Below are 17,007 nucleotides of genomic sequence, written 5' to 3' on the forward strand. Positions count from 1 at the left end.
TAGGGATTTCTGTATGTCTTTAAGGAACTTGTGTAGCTTCGATGGTCATAAATTGGCTCAAGTGGATTTGCATAGAATTAATGACACTTTAGAAAATAAAAATCTCTGAATAAGGAAAAAATAAAACCAGATAGTCATAGTGAAGAAGCACATAAGACAAACTCAGACCTTTCCAGTTTTCCAATAAATTTTATCTATATCTGAACTTGTATAATGCCCCATTGTAATATTTAAGAAACCACTAAATTATATTGTGTTGACAGTTCCATTATGTCAAAGAAGAGTCTTTTCTATCATCATTGTGGTACGGAACTCACAGTAAAGAAGCCTTTAGTATTGAAATTGAGTTTGAAAATTTAAAATATAATTTTAACTAAGCCTACATCAAAACGGGTCAAGGAAAAAAAAAAACTCACATCAATATAGAAAGCATTTTTTCACTCATGCCATTTTTTATAGCAAGTGGAGTTTTATCAGGATCCAAACAGGCTCACCTGACTTTACAGTCTAATCCTGCACAAAGGCTCTCTGTGGATGTTTCTGTTTTTGTTTGTGATTCTACGTCAGACATTGTGCATTTCTTTTGAGGTATTTTGGTCGGGAATTAAACCACACCTTGGAGTTGTGTACAAAGTTGTGAGGTTTTATGGGTGCATGCATACGCCAAGATCCTCAGCGGGAGCTTTGCCTTTGTTTCATGGGTGTCAATGATCTTCATGCTGCTATCACCAGGAACACTGCCATGCTGCAACAAAAGCGCTTTGAGCTAGACCACAGGTGTGTGCATCTCTACTGAGAATAAATGCATTTGTAATCAAGCTCTGGGAATGTGAGGAGAAATCAAAGGTTGCACATGCACCGTGACTTTGAATGGCAGATGATCTGGATATTTTGGTCAACTGTAGGTGAAATTAAACAATGGCACCAAAGTTTAGAGCAGTGTATCTATGTTAGACCCTCTAATAATCATACAACCAATCCAGGGCCCTCACTGCAAAATTGCCCTGTTATAATTTCAAATGACAAAACCTTTATATCTTCATTTATCTGAATAGCGCATTGTGTTGTTTGGCCTTATTTCACTAAGATACACCTGCACTTCATAGGGCTAGAGTCGGCCCAAAAGAAAAGCTGTATCACTATTTGTATCAAAACCTGGGCCTGCTAACCAACAGTGTCACCTGCTCTTCATCGCAGGTTCAGAGCTTAACACTTTTACTGTGTTTGTAACAGCCCAGGTAATATTATTATTCTATTTGTGCCCTCTGCTGCAGCCTGCACCCACCTCTGTCTGCTCAACATAATGGTCGCAGCCCTGAGAGGAAGCAAGCGTTTACGCACACAAAACCTTGAGGAAATCCCTACCGATCCTCGGGGCTCACGTTCAGCAGCGCCCCGTAACCACACAAAAGGGCTATGCAAATCTGCCCAGCCTGCGTTTATCTACTCACCGTTTCCGTTTGCACCGCGGGAACCAGCATTGTGCCGTGCGTGGCGATTATCGTGTGTAATTTACATAGAATACGCATAGGAAACAGTGCGTGAGTCTCGCTCCAAAGCCACGCGGAGTCTCTATCGGGCTCAGCAGCTATCTGACGGCGCAGCAAAATTACAGGTTTAGCTGTGGGGTATTAAACCTACAAGGTGCTTTTTATTTCCGCTGTGCAGGGAACACTATCTGCTCCAAATGTTGCTTGTTTATCTGGCGTGTTTGTTTTATAACCCGACTCAGGCATCATCCCCTTTTTTAGCAGAGGAAAGGCGCATCTTGAGCCTGGCTAATCTGCCCCTGTGCCTGTGTTTTCCTTTGTCACTAGATCCATGTATCAACACAGCGAGGTGCAGCCGGATCGAGGAGGTGTGTAATTGCAACAAAAAGACAGTCAGGCTAATAGGAGCGAGTGCGTGTGACTGACGCAGGCGACGTGAGCCATATTGTAAGTGCGAGGGGTGGAAGTCATAACACTGCAGCATGGCTTCATCCACACAAAGGCTGCCACTGTAAATACCCCATCAGAAACTTGAGACGTGAGGGCGAGATGAGAGATAGTCCCACTGCAGACGCTCTACCTGCAGGGCTGTCTGGACAAGAAAAAAGAAACTTTCAGAGTGCGCTGTGGGGTCACTTAAAGGTCAACGTACCCAATAGCTCTGTATCGCTCTGAGCCGTTTTGTGTACAGTAAATGACACCACTGTTTGTTCAATCAACATTGCAAGTGGGTCATAATAGAATTACACTATTAGTTTGTCCAGTCTGCAAAAATCAGATGTAAGAGTAGGCCCTGATTTAACAGCAAAGACAAATGTGCAGGAACAATAGTTGCACTTTAGTGTCACTGACAGTAGGTTGTTAAGCTGTAACAAAGCTTTACTGCAATAGAACAACACTGTAATATTTAGCTTTAACAGCCGATGCAATTTCAAATAATAGATCAAATAAATCTATTAACAATGATAATATATATATATTTTTTAATGTATGTTTTTGCTTGTGAGGCAGTACATAGCACAGTACATCTATTTTATGGAATAATATAAATAAAGGTTTGAGGATTTATAGATTGACTGTCAAACTTGCTACTTAATAAAAAGGTTGTCATGTCCTCCATGTTATCACATTTTGCCAAAACCTTTAGTCAAGAGAGCAATTAGCATTTCCACACTGAAGCTCAGCCTGAGACTCAGTATTATTATTTAAGTGTTTGTATGTGGCCAGTCAGGAGGCAGTATGAAACCAATACACACCCATCTGATTGCCTTCTCAGAAGTGCCGTCATTAAAGTAACACTGGATCTTTGAGAGCAGGCCCTCCGAAGGCCAGTCACAAGCTGAGCATGGGTTTCTCCCAGTACAATAGGCAGCCTCACAGCCTTATCACCCCCGTCATCTTCATCATCTTAATAATCATTGCCAGTATGATGCAGCTCAGTCATCAGTTTTATGTATGACACAAGTGACTGCTTCTTCTCTTAAAATATTGCACATAAAAAAACATTCTATTACAAAGGGCAAAGTGAAAAGGGGATTTTGGTTTACCTCTGATTATCATAAGTGTCAAGAGCAAATGCCATTTAAAGAGCTACAGTATTGTGGAAACATTAATGTAATTCAATTTAAAGTGAAAAACTATCAAACAACATACTTTTTCCCCCTTACTTGTAATGACACAGTGATTTTGTATATAGCCTAAATGCAAAAAGGCAATATCAATAATCACAATTAAAATATATGTAGACATTTTTATTGATTATTGATTGATTGAACTACAGAAATAATTAGTTTCTCCCAACTTTTTCTGGCAAAGTATGTGCAAATTGAGTATGTGCGAATTGTTCTTGAAAAGTGTTAAGTTTAACATGGTGCAGCACCACTGTGACTAATGAATAACAAGCACAAACGTACAACAGTTAACAACTGCTTTGGGGTTTATTTTACAATTGAGAAAGAACTGAAACAAACTAATTGTTTCTAAAAAGTTTTTTATGTTTTTACAACATTGTTGATAAAACATTGAAATGTATAGTCATTGTGCATCGCTTATTTATTGTTCCACACCATATCATGCATCAAGTTGGATGCAAGTATAATTAAAATTATTTCTGTAAACCAAGCCAAAGTTAAATTTGTATTTTCTTTAAAAAATGACATTTTGTAACTCTACAGCATATATCTATGTACATCATCTGTTTTTATGTTTTATCAGTGTTTTATACAAAATGACAATATAAAAGTTAGAGAATGCACACACCTTAAGATACAAAGAATGTTGATCTGTTTCAAACGGTAAGATATGTCCAATGAGTACTGACGCTTCACTGGGGTCATTTACATGTAACAGACTCCTCTTTACATTTGAATAGAGCCACACAAATCAGAGAAGGTTTTAACAAACCATACAACTGGAAAATTGTTATAAGATGAGTTCACAACAAGAAAACGTTTCTGACCAAACCTGCAAACTGATGGCCATTCACTTTGATTCAACCAGTACTTAAGTATTCTTTTACTCCAAATGCTTACATGGTGTTTTGTCTGTTACACTGGCAGATCTATTAGCAGGCCATTCATCATGAAAATCAAGACCTTAAAAACAAGAAAAGAATATTTTTTAAAACTGTCTGGTTCGGAAAATGCACATTTGAAGACATATTACAAATTGAATGTTGTCTGTCTAAGGTGCTACTTCAGTCTCTCGTTCTTTTGGTGTATACATTTATTTAACCTTCTTATAGTATATCAAGTATTATACAATTCTCCTCTCTTGGCCTCTTTTATTCACCACTTGATTTTGATACCATTGAAACAGTAGTTGTATTTTAGCAATGAAAAAAAAAAATCTTGTGTTTTACCTTGATTCACTTAAGCACATGCACAGATCCGACAAATATCATATAAATATATTACAAAATAAGTTTAAAAAAGCTTGGCAAAACAAAACAAAAACAAATCAACATGAAAAGACATGGTCCAGTCAGGCAGTTATCACAACAAAAAATTGTAAGACAGATTTTTTCTAGTGGCTCAGTTCGGCCCAGTGCAGAAATTGAAATGTCGTTTTAGTGCAATGAAATTCAGTTCAACAGCTGACTAAACTAATCTAAGCCTCAGCTTCACACCTGCACCTTCTCTATTTTGTCCAGCTTTTCCAGTTTCTCCAAAGCAGAGACAAAGACCAAGTGGTCTTCCGGAGATTTACCATGGGTCTTGCTGAGGTGGAGTTTGACGGCATGTTTGCTGACAAATGTCCGATTGCAAAGTCTGCACTGGTACACGGAGCCGGCCTCGTCCTCCACAGTGGTCAGGGAGAGAGGGGTGCTGAATGTCAGTTTATCTGTGATCACCTTAGAGGCAGCCTGCTGCTCCCGAAGGTGCTCAGATGACAGTTTGGACAGGTCCTTCAGACTGAAGCCCAGGTGAGACTCCAGGTGGCTAATGTAGGAGGCAGGAGTCCTGAATTGAGAGGCACAGTCCCCACAGAGGAATACAGGCTGGCATGAGTCCATGTTCTTCAGAAACTTGGTGCCTCCAGTCCGCCTCAGCTGATACTTGACATTAGCTAGCCAGTGGGAGATGGTGGTCATAGAGAGCCCTGTGAACTTACAGATGTGGACCCTTTCCTGAGGGCCCAGGTCAGTCATTGCATATCGGCCCTCGGGGGTCTCTCTGAGGCTAGAGGCAAACTGAGCCTGCAGAATGAGCAGGTGCTGTGGGTTCCAGTTGGACTGTCTTCCTTTCCTCTTCTGGACAGGAGACAGGTCCTCCATGGCATCCTCAAATGCACTGCCCTCAGCATCTGATTTCTCCGAGATGGAGGAGGGGGTGGAGGATTTGGGAGTTAACCTCCCTGTGAGGTTTTTTACCATATCTGAAATGTCCATCAGGGCATTCTCTCTCAGAGGAGAGGACACCGATTCAGACAGAGACATGATTGGTTTGTTACCATTCACACTATTGTTTGTCTGCAGCACACAGCTGTTATTGTTGTTGTTGCTGTTGCTAGTGTTAGTGGACTTATTCTTACTCAGATCAATTGGCTGGTCACTGCTTTCATAGAGCTGATAGTGGCTAATGGGCTCTGTTGACTTGCCCTGAGAGCTGGGGTTGAACGCTGGCTTATCTATCATGCTGTTGCTGATTTTGTAAAGCATAGAGAGTGGGTCTGCAGCGGGACTCACAGGTTTGGAGGCCTTACCCAGATGTGTGTTCATGATTGACTGGAGTGCACTTAGAGGGTTAACAAAAGGGCTTTCTGGTGAGTGGTCAGTGATAATCCCAAGACTGTTGCCATTAGTAACTGGGGACTGGCATGTCTCTGAGCCATTCTTTGAATGGTTGCTGTGACTATCAACAAGGCTCTCTTTGGGCTCCTTCTTGCAAATGAGCTCTGAATCTACACTGCCTGGGCTGCTACTTCTCACACCAGATGGCTTACCAACTGAAAGGTCATTTGGAGATGGTAACTGCTCTCTTTGCTCTCTCATTGCCGGAGAAGGAGATTTTACTAATGATGGAGGCCGGCAGCGCTCTAAGCTGACCATTTTCTCCTCTTTCTCTTTCTTCACAGTGGCAGCTTTCCCTGTCACCTTCTCTACCAGCTCTTCCATGGCAGTGACATTGCTCCTGAGTGGGGTAGGGGAAGAGGGGCTTCTAGGTGAATGGATGACTGAGTTGGGATCATTTACTAGGCCTCGCAGACTACTGTTAAACATTGGCTGCATTTGTACACTTTGGATGGTGGGGGGCAGAACAGTAGTGGAACTTTTCATTGCGCCCTGCAACTGATAAGCCGCATGAATGCTGGGATAGCCTCCCCATGTGGGCGTGCCTGTCTGAGCTTTGCTAATGGCACTAGATACTGTGTTCTCAAGGGACTTAAGTATATCTAAACCTCCTTTAGGTGTCTCCTCCAAGTCCTCCTCTCTGAGATACTTATAAGAGGTTGTATCAGATTCAGATTTCTCTCCTGAATCCTCTTTCTCTTCCTTTATCTTTTTCTCTACTATGTCCCCATCAACCTTCTCCTCCTCTGGCCCTTCTCTTTTCTCCTCAGAGGCAGACGACAGGGCAGGGGACACTGGCTGGGATTTTATGCCACAGGGAACAGGGAGCCTGGTGGTGGTGGGTGGCAGAGGAATGGACTGAATCTTTTCCTCCACTACAGGGTCAAAGACAAGCTGTTTGCCCTTTTTGGAAGCAGAATTTGTGACCTTCAAAAAGTGTCCTGTCACCATCATGTGTGCAGTTAGCTGTTGGAGTGTATCATGGGAGCTCCCACACTCCATACATTTGAGTATTTGGGCCTTACGAGCCTCGAACTGCCATGTGTAGCTGGCACCGTTTTGGTAACCATAACGGTTGTTTGGTGTGACATAAGGGTTGGCTGCAGATTTTGAGTCTTTCCCAGCATCGCTAAGAGATATGCTCCCGCCACCACTAACAGCATGGACAGAGTCTGGGGAGCAGGGGGACACTATTGGGTCTTGTATAGCTCGCTTTTTAGCAGAAGTGGGCACCAGTTTAGTAGCCAATGCTGGCACTGGCTCTTTAAGAGGCACTTTTTGGTAATGCTTGGTCTTGATCATATGGACACTGAGGTCTTGCAGAGACTCAAATGAGTGGCCACAGTACATGCACTTAAGTACCTTTTGGGCATCCTCCTTCCCCTCCATCTCCATAAGGGAACGCTTGCGTGGTTTGGACCAGCGCTTGCCCTGCTCCTCCTCTTTGTCCTTATTATCATCGCGATAGTGGCCAGTTTCATTCATGTGGACTGTTAGACCTACTAATGTGTCATAAGCTGCACTACAGTCTTTGCAGCGGAACTTGCTTGCCCCAGTAAAGACAGAGCCATAGAGCTTGTTGTTTTGCCGATAGAGCTGCACGGTGCTGAAAAGGCTAGGCTCTGGTAAAAGGTGGTAAGGTGTCTGCTGAAGAGTTTTGGCTAGTGCTGCTTGGTGCCAGTCATAAGCTACGCCACTACCATTACTTGCTGCCCCACTGCTGCTCCCACTGCTGCTAGTGGCACTGTGGGTGCTAGCTGTGCTCACTGCTATGCCGTTGGTGGTGCAAGTGGAGTTACTACTGTGGTTGACAGAGCCCGAACTTTTACCATTATGTTGACTGCTAACTACACTGGTGCCACTGCTCTTGTTTGCAGGAGAAGTCGGGGACACAGGGGCAGTTGCAGTAGCGGTAAGGGCACTGTTGACACTACCAGCAGCAGCGGATTTGGATTTCATGATGTCCAATGTGATGCTAGACCAAGAGGCATCTGAAATAAGGTTTGCATAGACGGCTTTCATCTTTGCCAGACTGTCCTGGATGGAAAGGCCGTTGTTGCCGTTGGGTCGCAGAGCATTGCCATCCCTCTCCTGACCGTCCCGGGAAGAGGTGCTCTTGAAATCTGCAAGTCGGTCACTGGAATCGCTGAGTGGAGAGCCGTAGCCTGCATCAGGGTTAGTGCCGTTGCTGAGGGGAGAGTCTCTGTAGCTTGGTAGCTGGCCTCCATCTAAGTCATCGTCTTCCTCATTGCACATGAACTCGGTGTCTTGACCATCCAGTGAGAGGCCATCGTCCTGCAGGTGCTCTTCCTCATCATGTGGTGCTGCCTTAAGCTCATCCTCTGGCATGTACGCTGCAACACACAGACAAGGACAAACACAGAAAGAGAGAAAAAGGTCAGCTCAATGAAATAAAAGATTTACAGTGCACAAACAGAGCCACTATCAAAATAACCCAAACTGAATGCTCTTGATAGCACATGTAGGCTTTTACTTTGTGTGTGTGTTGTTTTGGTATGCATGCATGAGTTTATCTTACACACATGTGGTTCTGAAAGGCAGTGGTGAAAAAAGCCTCCAAGGGAAAAATAAATCACTGAGCTTCTGACAGTTGTCCTTTTCCTTCCCAACTCCCTATTCCTCCACAAGCTTCATGTTCCCCAGGAAATGACTGTCTGTTTGGCCTTGTTAGCCAGCTGCATGCTTGTATGACGAACCCCCCCCCCCCCATTTTATTTTCTCTTTCTCAAGCTCTATTGTCTTTTACCCATACAGCATGTGACATTCATCTTATCAAGTGATTATATTGTAATTATTATGATGAAAATAATTTCTACATTTGTGTTTTAGAAGTGGTCATTGGGGGGGTCATTTTATTTAAAACAACAAAAAATGCTAAAAGGACCTTTGACCTCTATACAAAAAGACAGACTCAAAGAAGAACAAGTAAATGAGTTACAGATCTTTTTATGTGTATTGAAAAGTAAATGTAAACACAGACAATTATTCAGGCGAGACAGACAAGACTGGATGTAGAGAGAAAGAAAGTGAGCAGGAGGTGGTGGGTTATGAGCTAGGTGGAGAGATAGGGGTCTGGAAAGGGGTGATGGGGGCTGTGCAGAAATCCCAGAATGGAGCAGAGGATAGAGGGGTGAGAGAGACAGGAAAGACAGCCCCCTGGTTTCTTCCTTTATCTCCTTCCTGCATGGTGAGATGTGTGTCCTAGATGCCTGTATCAGTCTCTTCTGATGAAACAGATGTGCTGTCAGCTTCAAACGGCACGCTAACCTGTCATATCATAATCTAAGTGGACATAATACCTGATATATATGTACACTGGCACCATTTACTGCTGCCTGAGAGGAGATGGGGCAGTGGAGGGGAGTGGTAAGCAGCTGCACTATATTCTTTGACTACAAGATGATGTGGGTGTGCGTGCATGAGAGGGGCTACCAAGTGCCCGTCTGTAAACACCTAAGCCAGCACACTCACTTTACTCACTTTCCCTGCCTTATTCCAAGTGTGTGCATTTTATGCACTAATACATGTTTGCTCTAACAGCACAAACTTGAAATCGGCAACCCTAATATTGCCTATAAGTCTCAGTTTGCTGTGTGCTACTGATACACCCTTCTCCAAATGAGCAACATACTCCCCAAACGGCTGACAGGATTTCAGTGAAATGAGAGCACTACAGGAGAACCTGGCTGTGCTTCAATCCCACTGACAGACTGAGACCTAGACAGTTTCTAAAACTCTTGAAAATCCCTAACACAGCAGATTAGCATTATGTGCCGTACTAGCTACAACACAACGTCGGAGTGTCTTCTGTTACAGTACCTTCCCCCTCACTACCTACTTCCTGAAGAGCAAGCTATCGATATCATATTATCCATTTAATATACAGGGCATTTTATAAAATGAATATCCTATCTTGACAAAGCACAATACCACAAAAAATACTGTAGGAATTACCTAAGTGAGTCACTCTTCTCTGCTCAAGCCAAAAACACAGCTAAACCCTGGTAGTTGGAATTGCTTAATGACACCCAGACAGCAGGAAAGAGAAGCCGCAGATCTGAAATATGCCTGTGTGAGTGACAAAAGACAGACTGCAGAGGGAGGGGTCTGGAGCGATGAGCATGGCGCCAGGGAACCCTTTGACGATCCCTGTCAATCAATGCCTGTCCTGCCATGTTGTCATGGAAACAACAAAGAGGGAGATATCAAAAGCACACAGACAAAAGACTGGCAAAGACAGACATCTGTAAGAATCACAGCCAGTTTCATGATGCACAACACTACACCATTAGTGAATATGTGTTTTCTCCAATAACCCTTTCTACATATGCTGAGGAATATCAACTAATTTGGGACAAAGCTTTGAAATTAAGAGAAAATTATAACAACAGCATAGTACATTTGTTCACAGACACCTGATCCTGAGGTGGACCATATAAAGGGTCCTGTGTCTTTGGGATGCACATATGCAGGGTAACACCAGCAGCAAAGGGGCGGTGTTGTGAGGGGCAGGGCTGGCGTGCCGTCCCTGGCGGTTTAGTTTGCAGAGTGGGTGATGGCTGTGAGCAGGGCCATCTGCACAGGCGCCAAAGCGCCTGTCACTTTTGCTTGGGGACGTGCCGCCATCAAGGAGACAGGCGGCAGTGTGGCCAGGATAACGCCACAGACTTACTGTCAAATACTGCAGCGATCAAGGCCCCACCAGCTCCACCAGATCACCAACATGGACCAGACAACGACTAACGCTAATGTAAAGACAGGTGTATAGTGAAGTCACTGCTCAGTAAAATACACATGGAAAAGGTTTGAGACGTAGAGTAATCATAAACTGCTCGCCTGCACAAAATTACGGGCTCAGTTGTTAAACATGGTATATTCAAGTTTATGGAGTGCAGGCAGTTTGTAAAATAATGTAAATATCACATACAATACTTCACTGGAGTGAGTTTGAGCAGAGCTCCAAAGAAGAGCTGAAGTTCATCATGATGAAGCGAGTGGTGAACGCCCTGTATCAACACTAAACTGGGCCTCACAAATGGACAACACACTTGACACAAGCGCAGATCATCTCCAAAACATTCGCTCCCACACACGGCTCGACTTTGTGTATGACATGATTTTTGTAAATGATACCAAATGAAATACAACCAGCGGACACGTCAGCATTTTGGCAAGCAGAGGAGCAGAAACATATCATTCCTTTTCAAAACTTTGCTATCTTTCTCCACCTTCCCTCTCCCTTCCTACGCTCTGAGTCTGCTGGTTGTTAAATCAATAAAACTCTCTGTCAGGCTCACAGAGGTTCACCATTTGGCCGCTGTCAAAGCCAAACAAACCAGATAAGAAAGGCAGCCGGGCGATGAAACGAGAGTGAAAGGGGGTAAAAAGATGGGGATGAGACCAGTCAGCTCCGCTGCCATAGGCCCAAATACTCCCTGCAGCCCTCCTTCTATTTATTTACACACATTTTTTATTTATTTGATCTGATTTTGGGGAAGAGGGGGCAATCACGGCAGTCATTTGCGGCACTAATGTCCAATCACAGGCCCCTTCACTCATGTGATTTAGGCAGTGCAGGAGCAGGTTCATGGCGCAGCGCGGTGGCAGAGGGGCGGTGGGGGGCAGAGGGCGTTTAAGCTGAACCTTAATAGGAAACTGGCAGTCTTATTCCTTCCCCAGATTCAGTTTGTCACCCTGCTCTCCATTACGTGCCTCTCCACCCTGATGGCTTTGGACAGGAGCTGATCAAAAAGCTATCGGTTGACCTACACGCCATGGCAGAGTGAACGGGACAGGCCTCTTCGAAGCTACCACTGTGGAGAAAGAGTCACAGAGGGGAGGGGTGTGAGAGATGAGATGAAAGGGAGGGGCCTTGAAGAGGAGGGGGTGATACTCTCGGACCGGGACAAGAGGGCTGTAAATAAAATGACATTATTATTTCCTCTGTCCCGTCATGTAGAAAAGCCAATTATGGTAATGCAGCTGCCGGCGTGTCACAGGGAATACTGGGATGTGCTATCCGTGAAGCGGCTAACATGAGAGCAATGCCCTGATCAGGAACACTGGCTTCAATCTGACAAGAGACTATACTGATAGAAGTGGAAGAGAGTCCATAAGAAACAAACAGCTACAAAAAAGTAGCATCCATATTGTACATTTGGCTATACACTCATTTTCAAATTTACCATGACTAGGATGAATCCAGTGCCTTAATGACAATGTAGAATAAAACATAGTAGTTAATATAATATAAAGTAGTTTATATAGTTTTATGGTAAATCAACTTTACAAAAGTTAATGAAACTCATATGATGCCAAGATTTGAGGCGATAAGTTATGCAAAGTAGGCAATAAAAAAGGTGGATATTGAAGGTGAAGGCGATAAGTTACTTTTGGAATTCATTATGATCTCATCTCTCTGCTCTTCTCCTTGTTCTTCACATTCTCCCTGTACCTAGAAAACAGGCCTACTCTTAAAATAATTCTACCTTTTTTCCCTCTTCTTCTCCTCAATCACCCCCTCTTCCTCCTCCCCTTCACCAGGCTTGCTCACACGCCCACATGGGCCCCTCCCAAGTGGAATAATGGAAGCATATGGCCTAGGCAGCACCTACAGGGCCTTAAATAACTGCTGCAGCATTCCAGCTCGCTGTACCAATTTATCTCTCAACCCCCCTTCACTCCATTTCAAAACACTGTGAGCCCTCAGCCCGAGCAGAGCAGCAGACAGCCACGGATGGGACACGTTGTTCTCCAGACACATGGCTACATAATGGACTGATGTCGAAAAGTGGTGTGAATGGGAATAAGCGCTGTGCAAACAAAATTAGCGTTCAAAGTCGGTATTATTGGCAGATATTATTCTGTGAATCCTACAAGCCTTCACCTTGTCGATTGTCTGTGCTAGTAACTCTGTGCAAACACTTTTACCATAAGCCACGTGAAACTACAGTGGACCAAAAGGATTATATCAAGTCAAAGAGAAACATCATCGCCGAGGTTTCGCTTTACCAGCTGTGTGATTTAATGATCTGTCTGCTGTGTAGGCACAGTAACATTTTAGACTATATTCAAACCTCAAAAACAAACAATGCTTACTTTATGTTAGGGAAACACGTGTTCACTAGGTTGTTTCTATGGTTGGCAGATAATGTCTTGCTTCCTAGGGTGCAGTGCAATATCGCCTTGCCATTTATCTTTGCTTGGGACGGGCACAATAAGTATACTAGCTCATTTTCCTTTGTTGGAATGATTGACTATGTTTACAAGATACACCACAAAAATTTTCATAGCTCTATTTGTGAACTATTTTTCCACCAACCCTTAATCATATCTGAACATTTGAGGAGTTCATCGCACTGCAAGGTCAAAGGTCATAATGTTATGTTTACATGTAATCCTGTCAACCCATTTCACAGGTTTACTTTTACAATAACCAGAAACTGAACAAAACTATAGAACTTAGTCATAATGTCTGCCTATTGAGTCAAGGGCAGGTGTCAGCTCCAAGAGACATGTCAAGCTTTTAACGTGCGTCCGCTTATGTGAGCAAGCAAGTGTGTGTGAAAGGTGCTGCTGTTTTATTTATAGAGCGAGCGCTATTTATACCTCAACTCAAAGATCAGTTCAGAGGAGAAGCTTGTGGGCCACAGCCAAGAGAGCTCTCCATTACTGCGCACGCACAGCACCCAAACACTCACGGGCACCCACACAACCAGTTAATGTAATCTGGACGTGCATCTGGGCTTTTTACACACACACACACACTTTCAGTTACAGCAGCAGGCATTTACAGTATACCCAAGCGTGTGAGGCATGAGGAGGAAGAAGTGGAGAAAGGGAAGGGGGCACAGACTGAATGCCCTACAATGCAATAGGCATTTACAGGGTCATAGGTCAAGTATTTTTTTTGTTGGTAATATTGTTTACATGTAACCCAGGAAGAGAGTGGAATTGAAAAGAATAATTGTGTCCATAATATTTTAAATGACTTTGATACACTGTGAAACCAGAAAGAGTTCAAAGGTTCAAGAGCAGTTGCTGATAAGGCAAATGTTTCTTACAAATGTATTGTTAAATCATAAGAATAGATAGTTCTTATCCTCGCTCATGTCCTGATCTAACAGAGATTTTAAAAGTAATTGTAAAACATGACTTTAAAATTGTGCATCTAAATAAGATGTAAAAGTGAATGTAGTATTTCCAGTATACCCATGCATGTGTTATAGTGGAGTAAGGAGGAGGGGGGCTACACTGACTGAATGAGTGTTCTTCATGGAGTACACTGGGCTTTAACATGCTGGGGGATCAATACACTGAACCAGCACCGATCGATCACAATTCATCTGGCTTTTTTCAAATTTCATTCTCACCCACTCACAGTGCACTCTCAGCTGTGTACGTCCTGTGAGGCAATACATAAATAAACAATATACACACACATATGCATACAATTAAACGCAAACAACGCACGCACCTGCAAGACTGAAACGGCTGTGCACCCTCCGAGCAAACACAGGTTCAATAAAGCCGTATGGAATTTATTTATTTTTATTGAGCATATCAGCCCATCCTGGCCTCTCTGCATAACAAGGCCTGTATAATTAAACCATAAATTTCAGTGCGCTCCTTTAATTACCACAGACAATGTCAGGAGGCAGCCGAGTAAACAAATGGCTTTGAAGTGAGCAAGGCAAAAAATGCTTCGACACAGCTATGGAGACGCTGTTCATTTTGGTTGGGATGTTGTTGCACTTGAAAAGGATGAAATGTTCAAAAGAGTGTGTGTGTGTGTGTGTGTGTGTGTGTGTGCACAGGGAGTCTATTTTTTCTGCCTTTTCCAAGAAGGCTTTTGAGGGAAGCAGGTTTCCCACCGAGTGATGGGAGGAACAATCAGTTTAAAGTGTAATAGTATGAGCATGACTATGTGCAAATATGTATATCTGTCTGAGCGCGCCGACGGCTAATAAATATGTGAGAGTGTGTGTGTCTTCAAATGCTTGCTAACACAGGCTGGATTCCGTGCTGTTTGTTTTTAAGGATGCTGTTGGGGAGAGTGCAGAGTTCCTGTCCCTCCTGACCGTGACTGGAGACATTGGCACAGCTACATACAATTGTACAATAGCCTATATATGTGTGCGTTCAACTTCAGGTCAATATCAACACACAGGCTCGCTCCCCGGCAGCTTAGCTAATTACACAAGAGCCCTGAAGGCCACTTAGAACAGGTTAGCTAATTAACAAACAGGCTGATTGCAGATTAATTGAGAGGTGTTCCTAATCTTCACCCCTAAACGCAATGACAAATGCTGACTGCTGCTAATTAGGCTGAAATGGTTAAGGGCAAGAGTGTATTTACCGTTAGTCTAGCATCTTTTTATACACCTGTAAAATATCTCTGAATAGAATTTTATATAATATACATTTTCAAAATAGGTATTTCGCCTATGTGCATAATACAGTCAAGTCAATTTGGGTAGTTTGGCCTCTTTGATTTATGTCAAAATGAATAATGGCAATCATTATAATGTGTTATGTAAAATATTTTCAAGTGGTTGACAAGTGTTGTTGTAACGGAAACAGAGATCTAAATCTTGGATTTTACTTGCATGCTGCCGCTATTATTGCCACTATCATAGACTTAGAGATTGTAGAACTTTTTGCATCTTTTATTACCTGTCTGTGTATCCAGATTTTCTCCCCCACAGAGTAGAACATGTAATCTGAAGCTGCTTGAACACAATAGCCTTTACAAAAACAAGACCTGGAAAAATCAGCAGCTCAGCAAGACTCTGAACCAGCAACCATCTGTGAGTCAATCACATGTCAATGGAGAAAGACTGCAGCTCCTTATTTCAATATAAACACACTGCAGATCTTGCATTGTAGTAGCCACTCAGACTTGTTCCTCCCAAACCCAGGTATCAGTATGGACATTTATCATGGCGTTCCTCCGTCTATCATATATACACCTGTGCCTTTAAGTCCCACACTTCCCAAACACAAACCCTCTTTCAACCTCTGACCCCACCCTCACCCATACACCCCCCTTCCCATAATCCTCTTCTCCATCTACTGACTGCTCCACTTCCTTCTTTCTCCTGGGCCACCTGCGCTTTTAAATCCACACATCAGGATGGACCACTTCACCTGCGCACACACACTCAAGCATTACCCAAATCCCTAGAAACACACACACACAAGAGCTGTCCCTGACAAGACAACAGCAGCTGCTTCCATCTCCTAGCAACAACCAGCCTGATAGATGACCCAACGCCTGATAATTACCGTAAATCACCGCAGCTCACACGCTACGAGAACATGGAATAAAGAAACCGTGATGACTGAAAGGGATCAGAAATGGTTGACTGGTCATGGTCAATCAGGTGATTTTAAAATTGCAGCAGGATTTTAATGAATAAAAAAAACAAACATTCATCATCTTAAGTTATCATTGAATGCAAATAAAACAAAGTATGAGATTTTTTTCAACAAAACATTGTGATGTGCAACCTTTATACACTTAAGGGTACATTGATTGAAAGAGTCACCTCGTATAAATATCTTGGGTTTTGGCTTGAAGAAAGCGTATCCTTTAAAATACATACGGAATCATGAAACAGTTTAAAATCAAAATGTTAATTTTATTATAGAAACAAATCTCGTTTCCCATTGAATTATAGAAAAGAAATTGTTCAATCAACCTTTTTTCTGTACTGGGTTATGGAGACATGAGGACTTCAGTCTCTGCTTTGAAACCTTTAGTTACACTTTTTCACTCAGCTCTTCGTTTCATAACAGGTGATGAATTTAAAACCCAGCACTGTACACTCGATGAAAAAGTAGGTTGGCAATCACTATCTGTCAAAAAAGAACAACACTGTATAAAATGTATTTATAAGGGACTTGACAGACTGCCTGAACATCTTATTTGCTTGTTGAACTTTGATACAGAAACTTATTATACAAGATCTCATGATAGTTCATGATTGTTTATGTCTAAAAACTGCTGCACTAGAACTGAAATGGGGGAAAAAAGAGGAATACATTTCAAGGACATGCAAAACTGGATCCATTGGTGCCACTAATGCACTTTAATAATCTGGTGATAAACATAATCACAACTGCACCTGTTTTTAATGTTTTACATGGACCTATACAGTTATTTGTTTAGTTTGTTTTTGTTTGTATTGTACTGTATTTAAT

General features: G+C 42.7%; 1 protein-coding gene across 2 annotated transcripts in view; it reads right to left on the reverse strand.

Annotated features, from left to right (window-relative positions):
- Positions 1–3,403: 3,403 nt before the first annotated feature.
- The window catches only part of LOC117383325 (teashirt homolog 1-like), a 33,289-nt gene continuing 19,685 nt past the window's right edge, over positions 3,404–17,007 (reverse strand). For both annotated transcript variants that reach the window (XM_055227582.1, XM_033980475.2), the window contains exon 3: positions 3,404–8,135. In XM_055227582.1, coding sequence (XP_055083557.1) covers positions 4,612–8,135 — 3,524 coding nt within the window. In that variant the 3' untranslated portion in view covers positions 3,404–4,611. The remainder of the gene's footprint in view (positions 8,136–17,007) is intronic.

Source organism: Periophthalmus magnuspinnatus, chromosome 16 (assembly GCF_009829125.3).
Source record: "Periophthalmus magnuspinnatus isolate fPerMag1 chromosome 16, fPerMag1.2.pri, whole genome shotgun sequence".
Taxonomy (NCBI): Eukaryota; Metazoa; Chordata; class Actinopteri; order Gobiiformes; family Gobiidae; genus Periophthalmus; species Periophthalmus magnuspinnatus.